Genomic DNA, 20,231 nt, shown 5'->3' with positions numbered 1-20,231 from the left:
ACATTTAGTAAATGTTTTTAGTAAATATTTCTGACAAGTTTTACGGCTCCCTATAATAATTACACAACAACTGATTTAAGAAAAAAACGTGTTTAACTTTTTAAGTGTTATGATGTCTAAAAGGCACCGAATACAACAAATGATCTATTCCCCTTAACAGGGTGGACATGTTGAACTTTAATCTTCATGTCACATCAAATTGGAAAGATTAAATAAGTAAAAACAGACAATTAACAAAATAGAATTGTTTTCTCCCCCATTGAAATGATGTCAGCCATTTGATATAAATGTGTTTCTTTTTCCACCTTTAATTTAAAGGACGAGTAGTCAAATATAACAGGGTGGACAATATTTTAAGGGACAAGATTAAAATTTTTATTTTTTTTTTAAATTAATTTAATACTTGGAAAATATATATACATATATACAGAGAAAACGATTATTAATATACCAAACAATGTGAAAAAAAAAAAAAAAAAAAAAAATCATATTAAGTGTTGTATTCATCATCAAAATGGCAGACAGACCTGGGGACAAAATGGTGATATTTGGTGGTTTAAAATGCTGTAAAATGTTTACAATTATTTGAAAAAAAAAAAAAAAAAAAAAAAAAAAAACATTAATATTTAATATATAAATATGATGTTGTTAAAAAAAAGTTAAGGCAATAATATCATGATCTTTACTGGGGACAAAAAACGCACAGAATCTCTGAAATGACCCAAGGATACTCAATTTTGATATTTGAAAACATTTAAAATTGATGCACAAACAGAGAAACTTGTTAAAATGGCTCACATGCTAGAAATATTTGAAAATATTGCAAGTTTAAACAGCTCATTCATTCCAATTTTTAGCTGTTCAGGTTGCACAAATATGCACAGAATATATGGAAAAATGGCTTTTAAGTAATGGAAAATTCTTGCTGTTTGCATGCATGTGCATATGTGTGTCTTGTGTCACATTATTTCTTGAAATAAACGGGTATAAGTTCACCAATTTTTTAGCACTTGATTGACTGAAATGGTGCATTTAAGTTTTATTTCTTCTTCAACTCCAAAATAAACTGCATATATAAAATAAAGGAATTGGTCAATAACTTTTCAAGGTTTAAAGTTAGGGATAGTGGAGTGTCTAACACATTCAAATCTTTATTACAAGCATTTCACATTATTAAATGCATTTAGTATGTTTTGTTTTGATAGAGAATATGGTTAATGAGTTAAAATACACAGATGTTAGTATATAAGTAGTGTGATCCAGGAAAGCTATGGCAACACCAGGCCTACAGGCACTAGACAACACATTGTACACTTACCTGAACAACCCCAAAGGTATTGCTGAACTGAAATTTAAATGCAGAAATCAAGATAAAGGTGAAAAAAAAGTTTTAGATAAATTATTATTAAATAAATTAATTAATAAAAATTATGAAGGAATGAGATATTCCATAGATGCATATGCTGCAATGCATGTTGCTGATACTACTAGTATAGACCTTTTTCCTGAGTAAACAATGAGCGCCGCCATTACGAATTCTAACTTCCAATTGGATGCTCTTCTGCTCCATAGGAACCCATTCATTAGGAACCCATCTGTTTTTAATGTAGATAACGGCAGCAGTTTCGTGTCATCTCCACACTCAGTAAACTTTGAAGAGCGAGGCACTAACGATCCTTTTTTATGTATGATTTTAAGCCTATTTTCTCTTTGTCTTTTGGTGTTTTATTAACATTAATGACAGACAATACTACAATCTCTCTTCAGCAGCAGATCGGGGGTGATTTTAATCGCTCATAATCTAAAATCTTGATATTGCACAGCCCTACCTTCAAATATTATACGCAAAAACGTTTATGTAAAAATAATTACTACATGTTCTACATAATTACTACACTACTATGTTCTGTGTGTTGAGTCAGGCTAAAATGGATGCCTGATGACAGAATTTATAAGTTCTGCTTATTTTATAGAAAGCACTTAATCTTTTTCGGTCTATACTAAGTTAAGCATGAAAAAGCATAACTCAAAAATCTGACAGCCGTAATAGCAAGCATGAAGCTCAAAAATGTTACCCCCTGCAGCAAACTGTGCATGGACAAGATTAGGTTTCTGGAACTGAGAGCAGATGCTCTATATATCCTGAGTAAGAGAATGTGAGTGGCATTATGAGCTGCAGGTGTCTACCTCTGCTTTTGGCTGCTTCTTTCAGACAGGTCATGACATGTGGGGCAATGCTTTCCAAGACAAATCTTCCCTCCAGTCCTGGATAAAGGGACCTAAAAAGAAAAATCATAATTATATGCTTATAACATAATGTATTCTATTCTGTTTTCAAGTTGTAATGTAAATCTGAATGTAGTGAAATAGTATAGTGTAGTATATAAAAAAATTTAATCTGACAAACAGATCCTGAAGGAAAAGAAATTCTTCATCCTGTCATTCAAATTCTCCATCCTGTGGGCATGTGGCCAATTAAATTCAAATTCAAGAACTGGAAAGGAATCAGCTCTTAAAGGGGTCATCGGATGCACATTTTCCCCAAGTTGATATGATTCTTCAGGGTCTTAATGAAAAGTCTATAATATACTTTGGTCAAAAATTCTCAATGGTTGTGTTAAACAACACCTTTTTTACCTTGCCAAAATCCGCTCTGCAAAAATCATCATGTTCTGGTCGAGGCTGCTTTAAATGTTTATGAGCTCTGCTCACCCCGCCCCTCTCTTCTCTCTGTGGAGTGACGAGCCTGTTTACTTTAGCCGCGTTAGCCACTAAACTTGCTAACTAGCATGTTATTAGGAAAGGTGATTGCAGAGATTCATTAAAAAACACCTTATACTCACTTCTGTTGTAAGTGACGCTGGATCACGAATGATTTGCGCAAACATAGATGCATTTATGTAGATCGGGAGGTGCATTCCCTTCACAAACGTAATCCACTGCATCTTCAGCGGCTCAGATGTCGGGAGTAAATGACGACCACTATGTTTATTATTACATCCAGCAACACAACACCTCAATCGCTCAATCTGAGATATTCTTTTCTAATTTACATCCCTGCTCCAGCATCAAAACAATGGAGGTTGGACTGTGACAGCTGATCTGAGGTAAGACGCTCATGTCCATCAACTACAGTGTACAGATTTTACTCCTGTAAACATCTGTACACTGAAAAAAGTGTGGATTATTATATGTCTGCTTAATATTTCTTTTGAGAGAGGTATTATTTTTTCGATTTTTACGCAAAATAGAATGGGTTTCTTTCATACTGGACGCCAGAGGGCGCCCTAGTGCAGAAAATCCACATATGCATCAAAGAAGTAGCACAGATTACGTTCCGTTCCAGCCAGGAAATCTCTAATATGAAAAATCTCTAAAATCTCTAATATATATTGCTGTAACGGAATGAAAACAAGATATAACGATAAACGATTTCAATGATGAAATGTAAGGACAAATACACACTCGTCTGCAATAATAAATGGTTTATCTGTGTTCTTCTAGCTATCTTGTGTATTTTCATAATGATTAAGTATATTTGTAATTCAATGCTAATTGATATACATAGAATATGAGTATAGAATATATTGTCTGCCTCATTCTGTGATACGAAGCCACATCAGATCACATAAGGAAGTTATTTTAAACACTCGACTGATGTTGTAAATTAAAAAGAAGTTATAATGTTTTTTATAACTTTTGATTTTATAACTCTTTTGTTGGACAACAGGTTTAGAAAGGCTTATCATTGCATGCAAAATGCTCTGTGCGTGTTGCTTTTTCAAATATAAGCGGGGAAGCGTTTCCTCATCTCAGCACGTGATATCGCGGGCACACATGGCAAATTCCGAGAGAAATAAAACAACAAAATTATTTAAATGCAAAACCGAAAAAACGCAATTCACAAGCGCGTATTGAACCGTGGATGTCGTACCGAACGGTTCGATATTATATTGAGAATTGTGACTTCCCTACTCACTTCTGCTGTAGGTGAAGCTGGATCACAAATGATTCGCGCGAACATAAAGGCATTTAGGTAGTTCACCGGGCACATTTCCTTCTAAAATGAAAGTAACATTAATCCTCGGCATTTCAGCAGCTCAGATTTCGGGAGTAAATGATGACTGCTATGTTCATTATTATATCCACCAAAAGAACACTTCAATTGCTCAATCAGAGACTGTCTTCCCCTGCAATGGAGTCGACACAATGGCAGTCGGACTGATTAAAGTTCACTCAGCTTACTCAGGGTGGGTCTAAGGTAAGACGGTTGAGTCATTCAGCTATCGTGGGAGTGGCCTTGGTCGGTGTGATGTCACACCTACAAGAAGCTGAGGATGGCTGGATTTGAAAAAGGAGACATTACTTTTAAAGATTAAAAAAATACCACTCAGTGGATTTTTAGCATAGGGTGGTTGTGTACACACACTGCCAACACACATTTAAGTTCAAACAACATGTAAAAGTGAGTTTTGCATCCAATGAGCCCTTTAAATTCCAAATTTTGCCGAACATTGTTTTGGGTTGTTAGCATTTAGACAGCAAGGAATTCAAACTACGACTAAACATTAGTAATACAAAGAACACAAATACAAATGTATCCCCACACCTTGGATACTCCTCTGAGGCGATGTAGACAGCATCTTTGTCATTCACAGAAGAGGAGAACACAGCAAAAGTCTCATCCTGTAAAGGCAGAAGTTCCAGTCCAATGAGGTCACTGTAGCAGGCATCGCTAAGTATAAACTCCAGCAGGAGCAGCTTCTCATTAGAGGACCCTCTATGGCGACATTTCCTCAGAGTCTGGCGCACAAAAGAAGGGGTCACTCTCCTCAGGCTCCCTGGTTTGGTGACAAACATTGTCAGTACTGCATCGATGTAGGCTGGCACCTGAGCCAGTATCATCCCTGAGCTCTGGAGGTATTTAATGACAGTCTCTGTAGTGTCCATGCTGGAATCCAAGTCTGAGAATATGGTTTCCTCCACCTGAACCCAGCTCCCGTTGAGCGAGTAGATGACCGGCTGTTGAAGCAAGTCATTGAAAAGGGGCTCAAGAATGGGTTTCCAGCGAGGTCGGATTCTGTTTGGATCAGGCCAGGCTCCATAAATACCTCTCGGGGAAAGGGGGAAATCTTGGTCCTTCATAGTTTGGATTCTCCTGATGGTCTCCATGATGAGTGCAAAGTAAGCCCTTGGGATGACTGTGACTATGAGGAGCTCGTTCCAAAGAGCCGCCGGGTCCCTCCACTGGTCCACTTCCCGCCATTTGATGCTCCTGCGATTGTCCGTCAGGCCGAAGAAACCACTGACGTGCACTGGCAATCCTGTCATGCTTTCTTCTCCAAGGGGCAGAGGGAGGAAACAGAAAGCACGTCCTGAGAAACTAGAAGCTGCCCCCTTGTTCTCATCGATGAGTGTAAGGGGCAAGGCAATACCAATGGTTGGGATGAACTTCAGATCATCAGCAAGAGAATCCAGTTCACCGCACATGCCTCGCCCTCCTACACCATTACACACCAACCAGGTGGTCTTCTGAGTCTCTTTGGCAGTTTCATCCCGCACTTCAATGGAGAGTTGGTAGGTGGCACAGGTTACCGAACTGCTCAGCACGCCATTACTGTAGCTATCTATAGCCTGTCCCAGGGTCTTCAAAGAGTTGGGCCGCTCCATCTTATCTTCTTGGCTGTCACTTGCCGTGACCTGGAAAAGCATTCGCTCTGTTCCATCCGATTCCCGTACATGCAGAGAAACCTTTTGCACGCTCTTTAGAAAGAGCAACACAGTGTCTGCGTCAACTTTGAATGATTCAAAGAGCTCCAGAACCTTTTCTTTATTGTAAATGTTGTTACTCAATTGTGAGGGTTTCATTCGGAGTGGAAAGCGAAAGAGTGTTCCTGGAAAGTTGCCATCTTTAATGGTTTTCTCTGAGCTGCCAAGCAGGCCAAAATAAGGGGCAAATTGATCATTAAGCTCGGTTATTTCCTTTATATCCGACTTCAAATTCCAGCACTGCCCAGACTCATGGACTCCAAACAGCATCTGATGAGGGTCCAGCATTGCAATTTGATCCCCACTGAATATACTAGGAACATCTACAAAAAGATGGAACATTTTTAGAACAGTAAAACATTCTTTTTTTTTTCTTTTGGCCCATAATGAATTATGTTAGCATATGCGCATATACATGTTTATACATATACATGTTTAATAACTGATATAAGAAAAAATTTAAATGTCATTAATTATCGTTGGGGTGTTGAACTGTACTGCAGTTTGACATGATATACTCCATCTAAAATGATTATTAGCTTTCTGGAACTAATATTAATTTACAGACTACATGGAATATTTGCATTTTTAAAAAGTCATGTGTCAAACCACAGGAACATTTCAATGATCTAGATACATTAACAACGTGATTATAAAAATGGTGATAAACTTTATGCACTGATATGAAAAATCAAACCCTCTTATTTGGTACATCAGAGGTTAAAATGAACAATATTATATTCAATGCTATTTATTTTTAGATATAATAATCACACTTTTGTGTAGAACTCAATTGCACATAAGGTCGTTTTCGTTTTCAGGTTTATTCAAACATACATATATAATTAACAGGGTAAGCTCCCTGTAGTGTTTTTACAGCTAACTAACGAACTATGAACTGTGGATAACTTTCCTGAGGTATGTTGTTCACGATATATTTAAGCGCACCAAAACAGTATTGTTTGAATTTTTTGATAAAATAGACAGGATTTGAAAGCTGAGAGTTTGTTTCTTATCAGAATAAACAAAGCACAAAGCTCTTTGCAATTATTGGATAGAAGGTACATTACAAATAACGTCTTATGAAGGGAAAACTGCAGACCTGGCAACCCTGGTTTGAACTACGGTGGTTCATAGTGTTAAGTAGAACCCGTGTTAATGGTGCAGCATTAATACATTATTAGATTTATCCTGGACAGCCTTAAAATCAACAAAAGAAACATATTCTTTAGGCAAGTTGCTGTCTGACACATCTTTTGATTGACAGGAAATAATCAGCTCTGATTATAGGCTGTTTCTAAACAATCAGTCGATGGCTGATGGTGCAGATAATTGCTATACATCGGTGCATCCCTACTTAATATACAAATTTCCTCTTGTATAGTAATATAAATTCTAACCTAAATTCTTTATGTTGATAAAAGAAAGTATGTTATATCAACTATGTTATACATTAACTAAATTACATACTCTTTTCTCACCTGTTATGTGGTAGACAGAGTTAAACCCAATACCAAATCTTCCCACTTTAAGGGGGTCCTCTCTTTTTCTACTCCGTGCAATCTCCTGGATACCATTCCAGTCTTCTGTGGTGAAGACAGCATCATTATAGACATACAACGCTGTTCCTGTGGAAAAAAAAAAAAAAAAAAATCAATGTAACAGTGTACTTCAAAATTACTATACTGTATTAATTATTTATTCTGTTTCCCGCATATTGGCAGGAATTATATTGAACATGTGAAGGGACATGTTGCAATCGATCAGCATATTCAGATTACCCTGATACTGAGCCATATCATGTGACCACAGTGATTCCACTCCATACTCTGTCTCGTCATACATGAACTTGACCTCAGTGGCCCCAGCATCCTCTGCATTTTGAATCAGCTCCTGCATGACAGCCACATCATGCAGTCACTGGCAAAAATTCTAACATTGCTGTACACGTTGTTATCTAATATTGCTGTAGTACAAATATTCTTAATATGTGTTCCCTTCATTACTGGCCACAATATTTTATGGCTTCATATCCATCCTCTTCTTAAGCATTATTGCAGACTGCAAAATCTTATATAAAATTCATGATACAGTTGCTATTTAACAGACCACATAATAACAAAATGATAAAAACCCACACACACAGTAAACATACATACATTTAAAAAAAAACACACACAGTAAACATACCTATATACAGTCAAATCAAAATTTGTTCAGACACCTTCAACTTTTCTCACATTATGACAGTGTATTCACTATAGTTTAGAAAATGGTAATAAAATGTGACAAGAACTCAGAGTTAAACTGTGTCAGAACAAATTAATTCTGATAATGTCTGATAACTTTTATAGACAGATATGTCTGGATTACAATCAACCAAAAATTCAGGCAACTGTTAGTATGACAATATTTGCACAACTATCAATACTTTAACCAATTAGTAAGCAATGCTTAATTTTGTTCAGTCTGTGGTGTAATAAGGTTGCATTAGCAATTAAAGAAAAAACTCAATGAAGAACTTTTGGTTATGTCACAGTTACTTTATTTTGCCATCTTCACGTACATAAATGAATTATACTGTCCTGCACCCACTAGTAAAAACAAACAAACAAAAAAAAATTGTAGCTGGTGTCTGAATAATTTTTGCTTTGACTATACATACATTTTTTAGTTTTACATATTTTGCATATTTTTACATATTCTTACTTTCAGAATTTGTCCACCCTCTGGATATCTTCTTAAAATGTCTTTCAAAAAGTCAACCAAAGGTGGTGTAGTCTGACCGAACCTCCCTACAAAAGAGAAAATACTGAGAAATGCAGCACACTTTTCACAAACGGTAATGCAAGACTATAAAAATACTCCACCAAAGTTATGTGAACATCACTTCAATATATGCTTGATAAAAACTGTCAAAACGTTTTGTTCCTATATCATTCTAAACCTGAAAAATCTGGAATAATGTACTGGGTTTTTTTAGTTATATAAATGTTGATATACAATGTTGAGGTTTTTTGCACATAAAAAAATGCCCCTTGCTTTTCCTGAGAAATAAACCAAAACTTCATTATTAGTCATCATTTACTGATAATCCTCTCATCAAATGAGCTGTTAACTACTGACTGAATCAATTGATCAATTCCAATTCATGAACAAATTATTCAGACTGACTTTGTAAACTGGATCAACCGTTGAAAACATGTGATTTAGAAGAATGATTTATTCACAAATTAGACATTACTGCATCTTTAATGAACCCATCAAGGGGAACTAGGGGAGATTTTCAGTGAACAGCTTTCACTTTTCTGGGAAAGCCCTAAATGTTGGGGAACAGCTGTGGGGATCTGCATCAGTGAGGTCAGACATTGTCGTTGTGTGATGGGATCTGGCTCACAGTGAACATTCAGTTCATCCTAAAGGTCAGTGGGGTTTAACTGTCTGCATTGTGCAGACCAGTGAAGAACTTCCACATCAGACTTAAACAATTTCTGCACAGACCTAGCTTTTTGAACAGGTTATAGCATTTCTCTACTAGTACGGAGTGTAGCAGAAGTAGCTAAACTTGGGAACTACATGTGCATCTCTACATACTTTGTGTTTTTAAATGTATTTAAATGTTATCCTGCAGATTTTCATGTGAGGGAATGTCAGAAATTGAAGCACTATTCATACTTAAGTAATAAAGTGTCCATAAACTGTCTTACCTCCTCCTCTTGGGCCTCGTCCATGCAACGTCATGATTATTTCATGGGTCCCGTGTGGCACCAAGCTTCCAATCTCAACCCCATCTTGAACCTATACAAGAAGGAAAAGCAAATTTTCTGTAGTTAAAGACCAACATAGTGAACTTTAATTGTTATTCTTGGGGCAATTCATGAAACAAATTCTGAGCAGTTGTTTACTGGCCCAAACCAAAATAGCCCACAATATCTATGATAAACTGGCCTGGTTCCCTCCTTCAGTCTAAACCTACTGGATATGTTTTCACCTGTTATCTGATCTTCTATACTTCTAAGTCCAACCGCTCTGAGAATCAATTAAACAAACAATTTTTCTCAACAATCCATATGATTTGAGGTATACAGGCAGATACTGTATGATTGTATCCTATCCGAGGAGATATTAGAGCAACTTTGCAGCTCTTGTGGGTAAAGAAATTACTGTGCTGAATCATGAAGCCAGGAACATTAGAAAGAAAAAACACTGAGAAATGGATTACTCCTTTATCAAGCTTTTCACCCTCTATCCATTACCCTCTTAGCCTGCAATGCACCTTTGTAAACTGCACTGTGTCGTCCACATGGCTTAACCATAATTCACTGAGATATACCACCGTTTTTGGTTTATTAAGAGATTGATTTTTCAGGGCTGAGATTGCGTCAGTTCAGATAGAGACTGCTGTCTTCAGCTATTCGGAGTGGAATCAGCTTCTGCTAGCACACACAGATCAGCACTTCTGCTAACACACACACTGATCAAGCGCATGCAGAGACCAGATGAAAGGACTACCCAGCAATTCAGAGCCTTGGGCTTGTAGGGAAAAATTATCTTGATTTTTAGATATTTGGACATTTAGACATTTAGATAATTTCCAGTAGTTTTAGCAGTGTCTTGCAAGTAACATGCATGCATATGTTATATGTCAATGACCCATAATTCTAAACAAGACAATATGATTTAATGTAAAAAAGCAAATTGTTATGCACAGCTCTGTGGAATACTTGATTTTGATTGGTCAGTCATTCCGAGGCATGTTATTCCTGGATAACAACCGGAAAAAGCTGATATACATTTTCATCTTCTTTATGGAAGCTTTGCATTTGGTTAGCTAATTAAATATCAAATACATCAATATTATGTGTACAGTTATTTAATTATGTCATCCTGTCGTCGTGTACTTGCTCTCTCGTTTCATACAAGCACAGCTGCTGCCATTTTGCAATGATTGTTTTGTACAATCTAATGGATAATGTACATTATCCCTTAATTAGAATATAGTCAATATAGTCGTCATAATTTAATTAATAATTTGACAAATCAGCTGACAATTAATTTTTGTACAGAGCCCCACAGATGAGATGCAGGTGGGTTAAAAAAAGATATTGTGCACACAAAATAAAAATTAGTTCCGACAACATAAATTTTTTCATTATTTTAGGTGAATTGTGGTCACATTGTACTAATTTGATTAAAATTAAATTAAAGGAGAAGATCACTTCCAAAACAAAGATTCACATATAATGTACTCACCCCCTTGTCATCCAAGATGTTCATGTCTTTCTTTCTTCAGTCGTAAAGAAATTATGTTTTTTGAGGAAAACATTTCAGAATTTTTCTCTATATAATGGACTGATATGGTGCCCCAATTTTGAACTTCCAAAATGCAGTTTAAATGCGGTTTCAAATGATCACAAATGCGGTTGTAAACAGCCTAGAAAGAAGGGTCTTATCTAGCGAAACGATTGGTTATTTTCATAAAAAATAATACAATTTATATACTTTTTAATGCCAAATGCTCGTCTTGTCTTGTTCTGCCTGGACTGTTTTTTTCCCAGTCCACGAGAGTTAGGGTATGTCGAAAAACTCCCATCTCATGTTCTCCCTCAACTTTAAAATCGTCCTAAACTGCATTTTGGAAGACGACTGAAGAAAGAAAGACATGAACATCTTGGATGACAATGGGGTGAGTACATTATATGTGAATCTTTGTTTTGGAAGTGGACTTCTCCTTTAAAAAGAAAACATATAGTACAACGTGTCCAAGAATTATTAAGTGATGGGAATCAAGTCCTAATATACTATATATATTTTCTTTTGCATATCATGTGCGGGGATTCGTATTAACCTTTTATTAAATATTAGAGCGTATGAAAAATGCTAACCTATTGGACTAACTGGTTAGCTTGCTAATCACAAGCTAATTTAAAACACAAAGAAATGTGTATATTGATCATTTCAGTCATATAAAATTGATGTATCATTTAAAAGACATTCATTGATATACTTTGCAGTTTAACACTTTAAATATTAAACAATAGTGTAGTATTGTAAAGCAGTTCTGTCAGTCAATGGAATCGCTTTTGGGGTAAAAAAAAATTGGACAAATCTCTAACTTAAATGCCTCTGATTGGCCATTGCGATTAGGAAATCTACAGATATGTCAGTGATTGGCTAGGAAAATGCTGTAAAAACATGTTGTAAACTAAAAAAAACATTTTAAGTTCTCCAGGGCGCCAACACAAATAGTGGATCACATTTAACCATTTGCCAAATCTGTTTTGCCAACTGGCAGTGGTCTTGCTTTCATTTGAGGGTGCTTAGCACCCCCATAGAACCAGGCCTGACTTGGACACAGAGCAGAGTTCATTTATTGTGTTCATGTTATATCTGACAATCCTGTACAAAATGTTCAAAATCTCACTATCAGATTTTTGGTGTAAACTCAATGACACGCTGTCATAAAGATAGTTTGTGATAACATAATATGGGCAACTAGTCCCTCAAGGTACTAAAAAGAACAAGTAATGTATCAACTGTATCATATTTTCATACAGTTCTACAGTTCACCTTCTTTGGATTAGAAAAAAAAAGGATGGTATGCCTTTAGGGGGACATTTGGAAGAAACCAACTTGTCATGGCATATCCATGGTGAACTACCAAAAGCAAAAAAATTCCAAAACTAATTACAGACGCTGGACTGATGCCAAGATTAGTGGTCACATAGTTCATGCTCATACGAAATCAGACTGTATGCACAGATACATCTCAAGTAACCCATGCCACTGGCACACCTCTAAAGTAATTTGGGCCAGACCGTACGGTCCGGTCCTCTGGGATTGTATGTATGAATGTTAGCTGAGATCTGAGAACTGGCTTTCTCCAGGCTATTTTCTGAGTCTGACATACTTAGAGTAGAGAAATAATCTTCCACCTGCTCTCGTCATTCAGGGACGCTTCCCGCTTCAAGCTAAGAGAAAGGCTCTGAGGCCTGACCTGTTCACAGGAAAAGTAAAACACTATTTATTTTAACCCCAAGCTTAGGGTTGTGCTGCTTCCATTTACAAGAGAATTAATGTAATCTTCTTATTTTCTGATCAATATTTGACTATATGTTTGTAATCCAATGTTTATTTCACTATGCAGTTACACCACTTCACCTCAAATCCAGTTTAGCAAGGCACCCAATGCACTGAATGTAACTACTGCAAGACTAATTTATATTCACATTAAGTTGTTAGCTAGGTTTCCAACCACATTTCCAAAATGGGTATAAAAAAAATCATCTGACATGTGAATTCTCTCAGATGACTGACTACTATGACTGAAGCTACTATTATTGTACCTCCCACACTCCGGTGGCATCCAGCAGAAATTTTATTTATTTTACACCAGAAATAACAATTCATTTCTCTTGAACACATAGGATGGACAAACAGCTTTCCTTTTTCAAATATTACTATTTATTACTATTGTACAATATTAAATTAATAGAGATTTCTATAGATCATGATAGCAACATTTCTTTAAATGAGCTTTGTAACCTTGCATATATCTGCAGTCAAGTGCACTTTTGGCATGTTAAAGGACCAAGCGGTGCCTGGAATGATGGGATGATTCCATACTGTCAGGGCTCGACAATAAAGAGTGCCCAATGGCAAGGGGCCGGCGTGAAAGACCGGGCCACTGCTGCATCATCACAAAAGTTTATCATTTGCACATGTTTTTAAGCCTTGTTAAAGACCCTCTTGCCTAGATAGTCATGACAGACTATCACCCATGGCAACCTAAAATCACAAAAATAGCAAAGTTGTTAACCCTAACTTTTTTTATAGGCATGTTTTTAAGCCTTGTTCATTTTAAATTTAAAGCGATCACAGAGAGACGCATCTCTGACGGACAGAAAGTAAGCCAAAAACCTGTCCTGACGAGTAACTTTGTAGCTTTTATAATGATTAATCTATATTTAATTTATACAGTGGAGTACAGAATATTCCGAACTCTTTAAACATCTGTTAACAGAGGCCAGAGATGCTGAAGACGACCGCAAAGAGGAAAAAATACTGCAGATCACGGTTCACAAAATTTTGGAAATATTATCCTAAATATTGAAACAGGGTTTATATGAATGTATCTCTAATGAGAACTGACTGTTTAAAAAAATGTTTACATGCTGTTTTCTTTTCATTTGCCTCTGTATAATGCATTCAAAGTTGTGTTCATTATCACAGCACTGCTTTGTTTACAGCAGTAACCAGGGAAATGCGCTATCACTGGGCCAATAGAAAAAATCATTAGCGTTGAACCCTGACTGGGAAATATGACTGTGTGGTAGTCTGCTGAATCCTCCACAGCCTAGCACTCAAAAGATGAGAAACTGCACACCATAATTGCAACCTAAGAACCATACAGAGCACCTGTTTCATTCCAATTTCATCTTATGAACCCGCAACATAAAATAAAATGCTAATAGATTATATTTATATGTGCAGTGGAAAGGCATAAACATCACTGTGGATTTGGTTGTGTAAACACTGCAAAACACTGGGAACTATCATGAGCTTGTACCCTGGGCTGCACACAGATTACAACACAATAGAGCACATTTAAACAATCTGGCCTCTGCCCAGTTTTCTAAATCAGTTTCTTTGGGTGGATTATAAACCTGTGTGTATTTCGGGGGTTGATTCTGATCACATGGGGAAGGCAATGTGAGGTGATCATCCAACAGACAATTGCAGAATTTCTAATTGTAAATTAAATATAAACTGAAAAAAAAAATCCAGCTCACCAGTTTTCCATTGTGAAACAGCTGCTGCTGAGACACAGGATAGTCTGTTTCTTGGTAGATCAGAGTCTTGATGTACCTGATCACTGTAGACGGGGGGACCTGAAAGACCCTCTTGCCTAGATAGTCATGACAGACTATCACCCATGGCAACCTAAAATCACAAAAATAGCAAAGCTGTTAACCCTAACTTTTTTTATAGGCTTGAATCTCACAAAGCTTTAGCAAAAAAAAATCTATATATATACATACATACATTATATATATATATATGCAAGGCTATAATGCTCACTTGATGAAATGCTTGATGAACTTCAAGAGAACTGAATTGTCATTTCTGTCCCAAAATAAATAGCATTTCTGGTAGACACTGATAGCATGTGGGAGGTACAGTATTAGTAGCTACAGTAATAGTAAAAACATGTCCAGGTCATCTTTCACCTCACAATCAAAGTTAATTTAATTTTTTAACCAAGAGGTTGCATTATGATATTGTCTTCATAAAAATTAAGCACATTTCACCAAATTCTTTCTTATTAAATATTAAAAATCTATATTATATTTTTAATATTCATTACTGTAAGTCATTACTGTAATGTGAAAAATTATAAAGTATTATTTCAAGTGTACACTATTTATATATCATGTTAGTATGTATACTGCTTTTACTTCAATGTGACTAAATAAAATATATAAAAATAAAAATATAAAATATTTTTATCTTATACAATATCAATTATTATATAACAGTAATGAGAATCATTAAGTCAAAGTTTAAGCATACAACTGTAATGGTCCTGAAAACAACATTTTTAAAATGAAATGAGAGTCCATACAGAATAACTTTTCTATTTGAGCTTCATGATGATAATAATAATAATAATAAAGAAAAAACTGACACATTTTCTAGAATAATTTTCATTTCAGTTTCTCAGTATGGGGTCAACAGTTTCTGTCTTAAGGATAAGTGGGTCTGAAAACAACACAAAATTACAAAGATCTCTTTATTTTTGTTCTTTCGCGGAAAAGAAACACTTTGTCTTCAAGGATGCTTTTGTTTTTTTATAGCCTTGACTGATGATACTTTCATGCAAAACAAACCCTAATAGAAATGCATGGATCCTGCCACGTCACCTCTGCAGTTTAAAATCAAATTACACCTATTAGGGGCTATCAGGTTTGAGCTGTATCCAAATGCACACATCAGTCTGTCTTCTAAAAGCCAGAGCTTGGAGGAATATGTATTTTGCACAGCTGACAGATTGTGACATTTTACTTATAGTACAAGAACAACAGTGACACATATCTCTAGGTTTAGATCTTGACCTGTTGTCAGGCAACCAATGAAAGTCCCAGAGGGTCACTAACTGTATCATCCTATTTGTGTGCTAGGGTGGGGCATAATATGGACCATGCACACTATCTAGTGGCAATTCACATGCTACCAGTTTATTACATAGGTTAAAGTCTTATTGAATTTGTTATTATTTATGATAACAGAAAAGGATATCGCACAGTTTGGATAATAAACGGTCTCACAGAAGTCATAAACAACATCAAACCAGTTACTAACTTATACTAATTCATCTTAACTTACCACGGGTCGTGACCGGTTGCCATTGCTTTTCAGCCAAAGTGCGGTTATTCGCCTGCGCAGACATTCATCGATCACTCCGCATGGAGCATTACGCTATGCCGTACCGTTATCTTCCGGGGAAAATCCTCCGCATTGGGCATTCATTGATTTACTCTGACCCTTTTGGTCTCAGTCTCAAAGAATCATCCCATCCTGTGCGCTATAAGCTTCGTTTGGCCGTGTTTTGCTCTTGGACCCGCCTCCTCCTAGTCCGGCGAGTGCGAGGTATCAATGCGGTTTAATAAACGGCTCTTGCTGTTAAGCCAACGGTTTGTCCCATAGATGTCACGCTTTGTCGCAGTGTTTTGAAAGAAGGATTCTGGAAAAAAAAATAGAATTGTCACAAACGGCGCTTGTACGCTTGTTTCATGATAATGTCTTCTTAAGAGCGTTTCAATGAATGTGAAGGCTGCATGTGTTGTGTAGTTGCGGATTTTTGATTCTGACTGAGCGCCAGGAATTCTGGGAGTTGAAGTCCTCTAGTGTAATGTAACTCTTATGTATCATATTATAAACATAATACTATATCTTTATTTAAGAATCACACAGTCAACTATAGTTATAAACTAAATTAAAGTTCAGATTATTTTAGTACATGCCAGTCGTTACATTTGTGAACGGGAAACAGAGATTTAATCTGAATAAGATGGAACAATTATAATTGTGTAGAACCCAAACACTCTATTTGTCCCATTACTGTTAAAAATGTGAAATTATGTTACTTTATTTTTTATAACTTGAGTGTTCTTGAGCCATTGTGATTTCTAACTGAGTGACCCACCGGTTACAACTGCGAACATTATAAAACACATACTTTCATTAACTTTTAAAAAACGTATTATTATTATTATTATTATTATTATTATTGAAGAAATATATTGTTTAATATCTAAGAAATAAAACAGCAAGTGGACACTTAGATATGGGAATTAAATGTTTAATGCATCTAAAGTCAAAATCACCACGTATTTTTGTTTTCTTTGTAAGAAAGGAGCTATATTATGACGCAGTACAATGGATATACCGAATGACGTAATGTAACGTCATTGCACCAATGCATTTACCTTTAAGTAAACGTTTATAAAAATAAGATGCAAACACATTACAGTTAAAATTGCAAACACTTTCAATTTCTTAAACAATTTCATCAATATATTTGTATTAAATACTCCCCCTTTAGACTACATATTTTGTTACATTATTGCTTTACTGAATGTCGCCTATTTATTGATGTTATATATAAACAACAAAACTCACCTTTTGTGAAAATGACCTTGTTTTGTAATCCAGGTGCTAAACTCGCTTAAAGTGAAGTAGATTACAGTAACGGCACTGAACAAATCCAAAATAACCCTGGTCTCAGCATGTTTTCCTCTGTAAATCCACTGCTGCAGTAGGCAGTTCCTCACAGGACGGTTCTAGAGGGGTCAGTGCGATCTGCAGAACTGCTCATGTTCTTCACACGCATCCATTCAGCATGCTGTGATTGTTTTTGTATGGGTTGTTTATGGCACATGCACGATCATTTACTGCCTAACGCCCAGTATTCACTATGCTAATTCTAGCAGTTCTTCTTCGCAGTCACCCTGTCATTAACAGCATCAGCTGTTAGAGCAACCAGCACTCTTAAAGTTACAGTAAACACATTAGTCATGGTAGAGGTAGATCTAATTTTCCACGAACGTAACTCTATAGGTAACTCTATTGGTATTGCTGTACAGTCTGTTAGTATGTCGTTTGGACTGCTTAATCTTCAGTGGATCTCAATGGATGGAAACAGAGGCAAAGAAATGATGATTTTAGGACAGTCAAGTAGAATAGTGAGTTATTGAAGAACGAATACGCGCCACTATACTTGCGTTGAGTCCGAAATAGCATACTGCCCGAGTAGGTACTGCATTTGAATTTGACCTACTTAAAATTTAAATTTGAAAAAGAATTCTGAAAATTTTACGTGACCCTGGACTACAAAACCAGTCTCAAGTAGCACAGGTATATTTTTAGCAATAGCCAAAATACACTGTGTCTGTCAAAATGATCGATTTTTCTTTTATGCCAAAAATCATTAGGATATCATATAGGATAAGTAAAGATCATGTTCCATGAAGATATTTTGTAAATTCCCTACATATATCAAAACTTATTTTTTGATTAGTAATACTACTAAGAACTTAATTTGGACAACTTTAAAGGCGATTTATTTTTTATTATTGTTTATTTATTTATTTTTATTTATTTATTTATTTTTGGCATTCCAGATTTTCAAATGTTTGTATTTCGACAAAATATTGTCCTATCCTAACAAACCTAACAAAGCTCATTTATTTAGCATATATGAATATCTATTCAAGCTCCTTAGTGCACTTTCCCCAGATTGCAAGTTAAATTTGTTGAACTAAAGCTTAACTGTTCATATCTGCAGCTAAATGTAAAGATTGCATAGTGTGTTATGTTTGATTTATACGGGGTTGTCACATGCTTGATTCTGATTGGTTAACAAACGTTTTGTGAAATGCATAGATAAAGTAGTTTCAGGCATTAGAATTACATATCACTTCGCCAAATGATTTCAGTTATTTCAAAGATCTTTTCTTTACGACCAAACAGTGTTCGAACTGAAGGGGGGGCTGGGGGGTCCCGGACCTCCCATAAGCATCAAGGGACCCCCCATAACACCCCAAAAAAATGTGCTTGGGGGGGGTCCCCTGGTTTTTCAATAAAAATATAATACTTAAAACATAAAACTAGTGAAAATGAAATGAAAAGATTCGATTGCTGTATTAAATTTAGACCTGCTCACGTTAAATTATATATTTTATTTCTACGCGTTTTTACAGCAGTGCGTATTATAATTGCAGTGGCCAATCAGAGGCGTTCAGAACAGTCATTGCTGAAACCTGGAGTTCTGTTGAGACTGAACTCGGCAATTCCCTCATCATAAGCTACGAAGTGCAGATGTACGAACTATGTAAGACATTTATTTATCGTACAGTGTATGGACAGCTTCAATGATTATAAGAGGAGTTATGAGTGCTAGACTGACTGTACTCATTAAAGCGCATTCTTTCACTGCGCGATTCAGTCTAATAAAATGCATTTTCCCAAAATTCAGGATATGGGGGTAGAAAATGTATATTTCTATTATTTCATATAGTTAATCAATGTCACACGAAGAGAGCGCAATGACTCACTATTAACTGTGACTTACTGACACCTACTGGCGATTGTAATTCCACATTTAAAGTACCTTTTCATTTTTTAAAATAATTTTAAAAATCAGCATTTAACGTTTTAGGGTTCAAATATTCAAACATTTTTTATGCATTTGTGACTGCAGGTTAAATGCATTCATATCCTGCATTAAACAGTGGGTAAATACATCTAAATGCCATTTCAGATGCAGCGTTTGTTTCCTCTATATTGAAAAGATGAATTTTGTTGATAATGATTTTATTTGTGTGATGACAGCCTAAAATGTCTTATTATTCGAAGTGATTTTATTGATTAAATATAAGAATTTGACGCAAAAGATAATGCACACTTTCAGACAAAAAGAATGGCTTTATAAAAGTTAAAACAATGCCCACAAAAGGTAAAAATCACTTTAAACTTGTTTGAAAATATTAATTTCCTCAGCTAGATATTTAATTATTTTTTGCTTAGTGATTGTTACACCTAATTCACTGATCATCCTAAAATAAGGTTTCATCTTAGAATTGGGTTTTCTCAATGATAACAAGAACAAGACAAAAATATGAATCATATTTATATAAGGTTTTTTTTTTTTTTTTATGGGGAAGGGGGTCTGGCTAGGGGCACCCCCCAAAAGCCAAAAGAACCAAAACCTACAAAGTCATGACCAAACGAATAAATATAACAAACAATAGGATAATGACAAACTGTTTCAATGTTTATGTGTTATTATCTAGGGAAAGTGTTTACGCAAATGTACACATTTTGAAATTAGCAGTGGAGATTTATTTGGATGGGATGCGTAACTTAAGAAATATAGGAAGAAGTCCTACAAGAGCTTTCAA

General features: G+C 35.7%; 1 protein-coding gene across 2 annotated transcripts in view; it reads right to left on the bottom strand.

The window, feature by feature from the left end:
- Positions 1-17,777, bottom strand: part of sacs (sacsin molecular chaperone) — a 32,129-nt gene extending 14,352 nt beyond the window's left edge. Inside the window, exons 1-10 of one of the 2 annotated variants that reach the window (XM_051129032.1) lie at positions 17,452-17,777; positions 16,156-16,513; positions 14,562-14,712; positions 9,477-9,567; positions 8,479-8,564; positions 7,551-7,662; positions 7,251-7,397; positions 4,610-6,092; positions 2,188-2,279; positions 1,319-1,345 (exon numbers count right to left, since the gene is read on the bottom strand). In XM_051129032.1, coding sequence (XP_050984989.1) covers positions 1,319-1,345; positions 2,188-2,279; positions 4,610-6,092; positions 7,251-7,397; positions 7,551-7,662; positions 8,479-8,564; positions 9,477-9,567; positions 14,562-14,712; positions 16,156-16,178 — 2,212 coding nt within the window. In that variant the 5' untranslated portion in view covers positions 16,179-16,513; positions 17,452-17,777. The remainder of the gene's footprint in view (positions 1-1,318; positions 1,346-2,187; positions 2,280-4,609; positions 6,093-7,250; positions 7,398-7,550; positions 7,663-8,478; positions 8,565-9,476; positions 9,568-14,561; positions 14,713-16,155; positions 16,514-17,451) is intronic. The other variant, XM_051129033.1, reaches the window with a different exon arrangement.
- Positions 17,778-20,231: the final 2,454 nt, after the last annotated feature.

The sequence above is a fragment of the Labeo rohita genome, chromosome 15, assembly GCF_022985175.1.
Source record: "Labeo rohita strain BAU-BD-2019 chromosome 15, IGBB_LRoh.1.0, whole genome shotgun sequence".
Lineage (NCBI taxonomy): Eukaryota > Metazoa > Chordata > Actinopteri > Cypriniformes > Cyprinidae > Labeo > Labeo rohita.
Note: the sequence above shows the minus strand (reverse complement) of the source record. Positions and strands in the feature narration are given on the sequence as shown.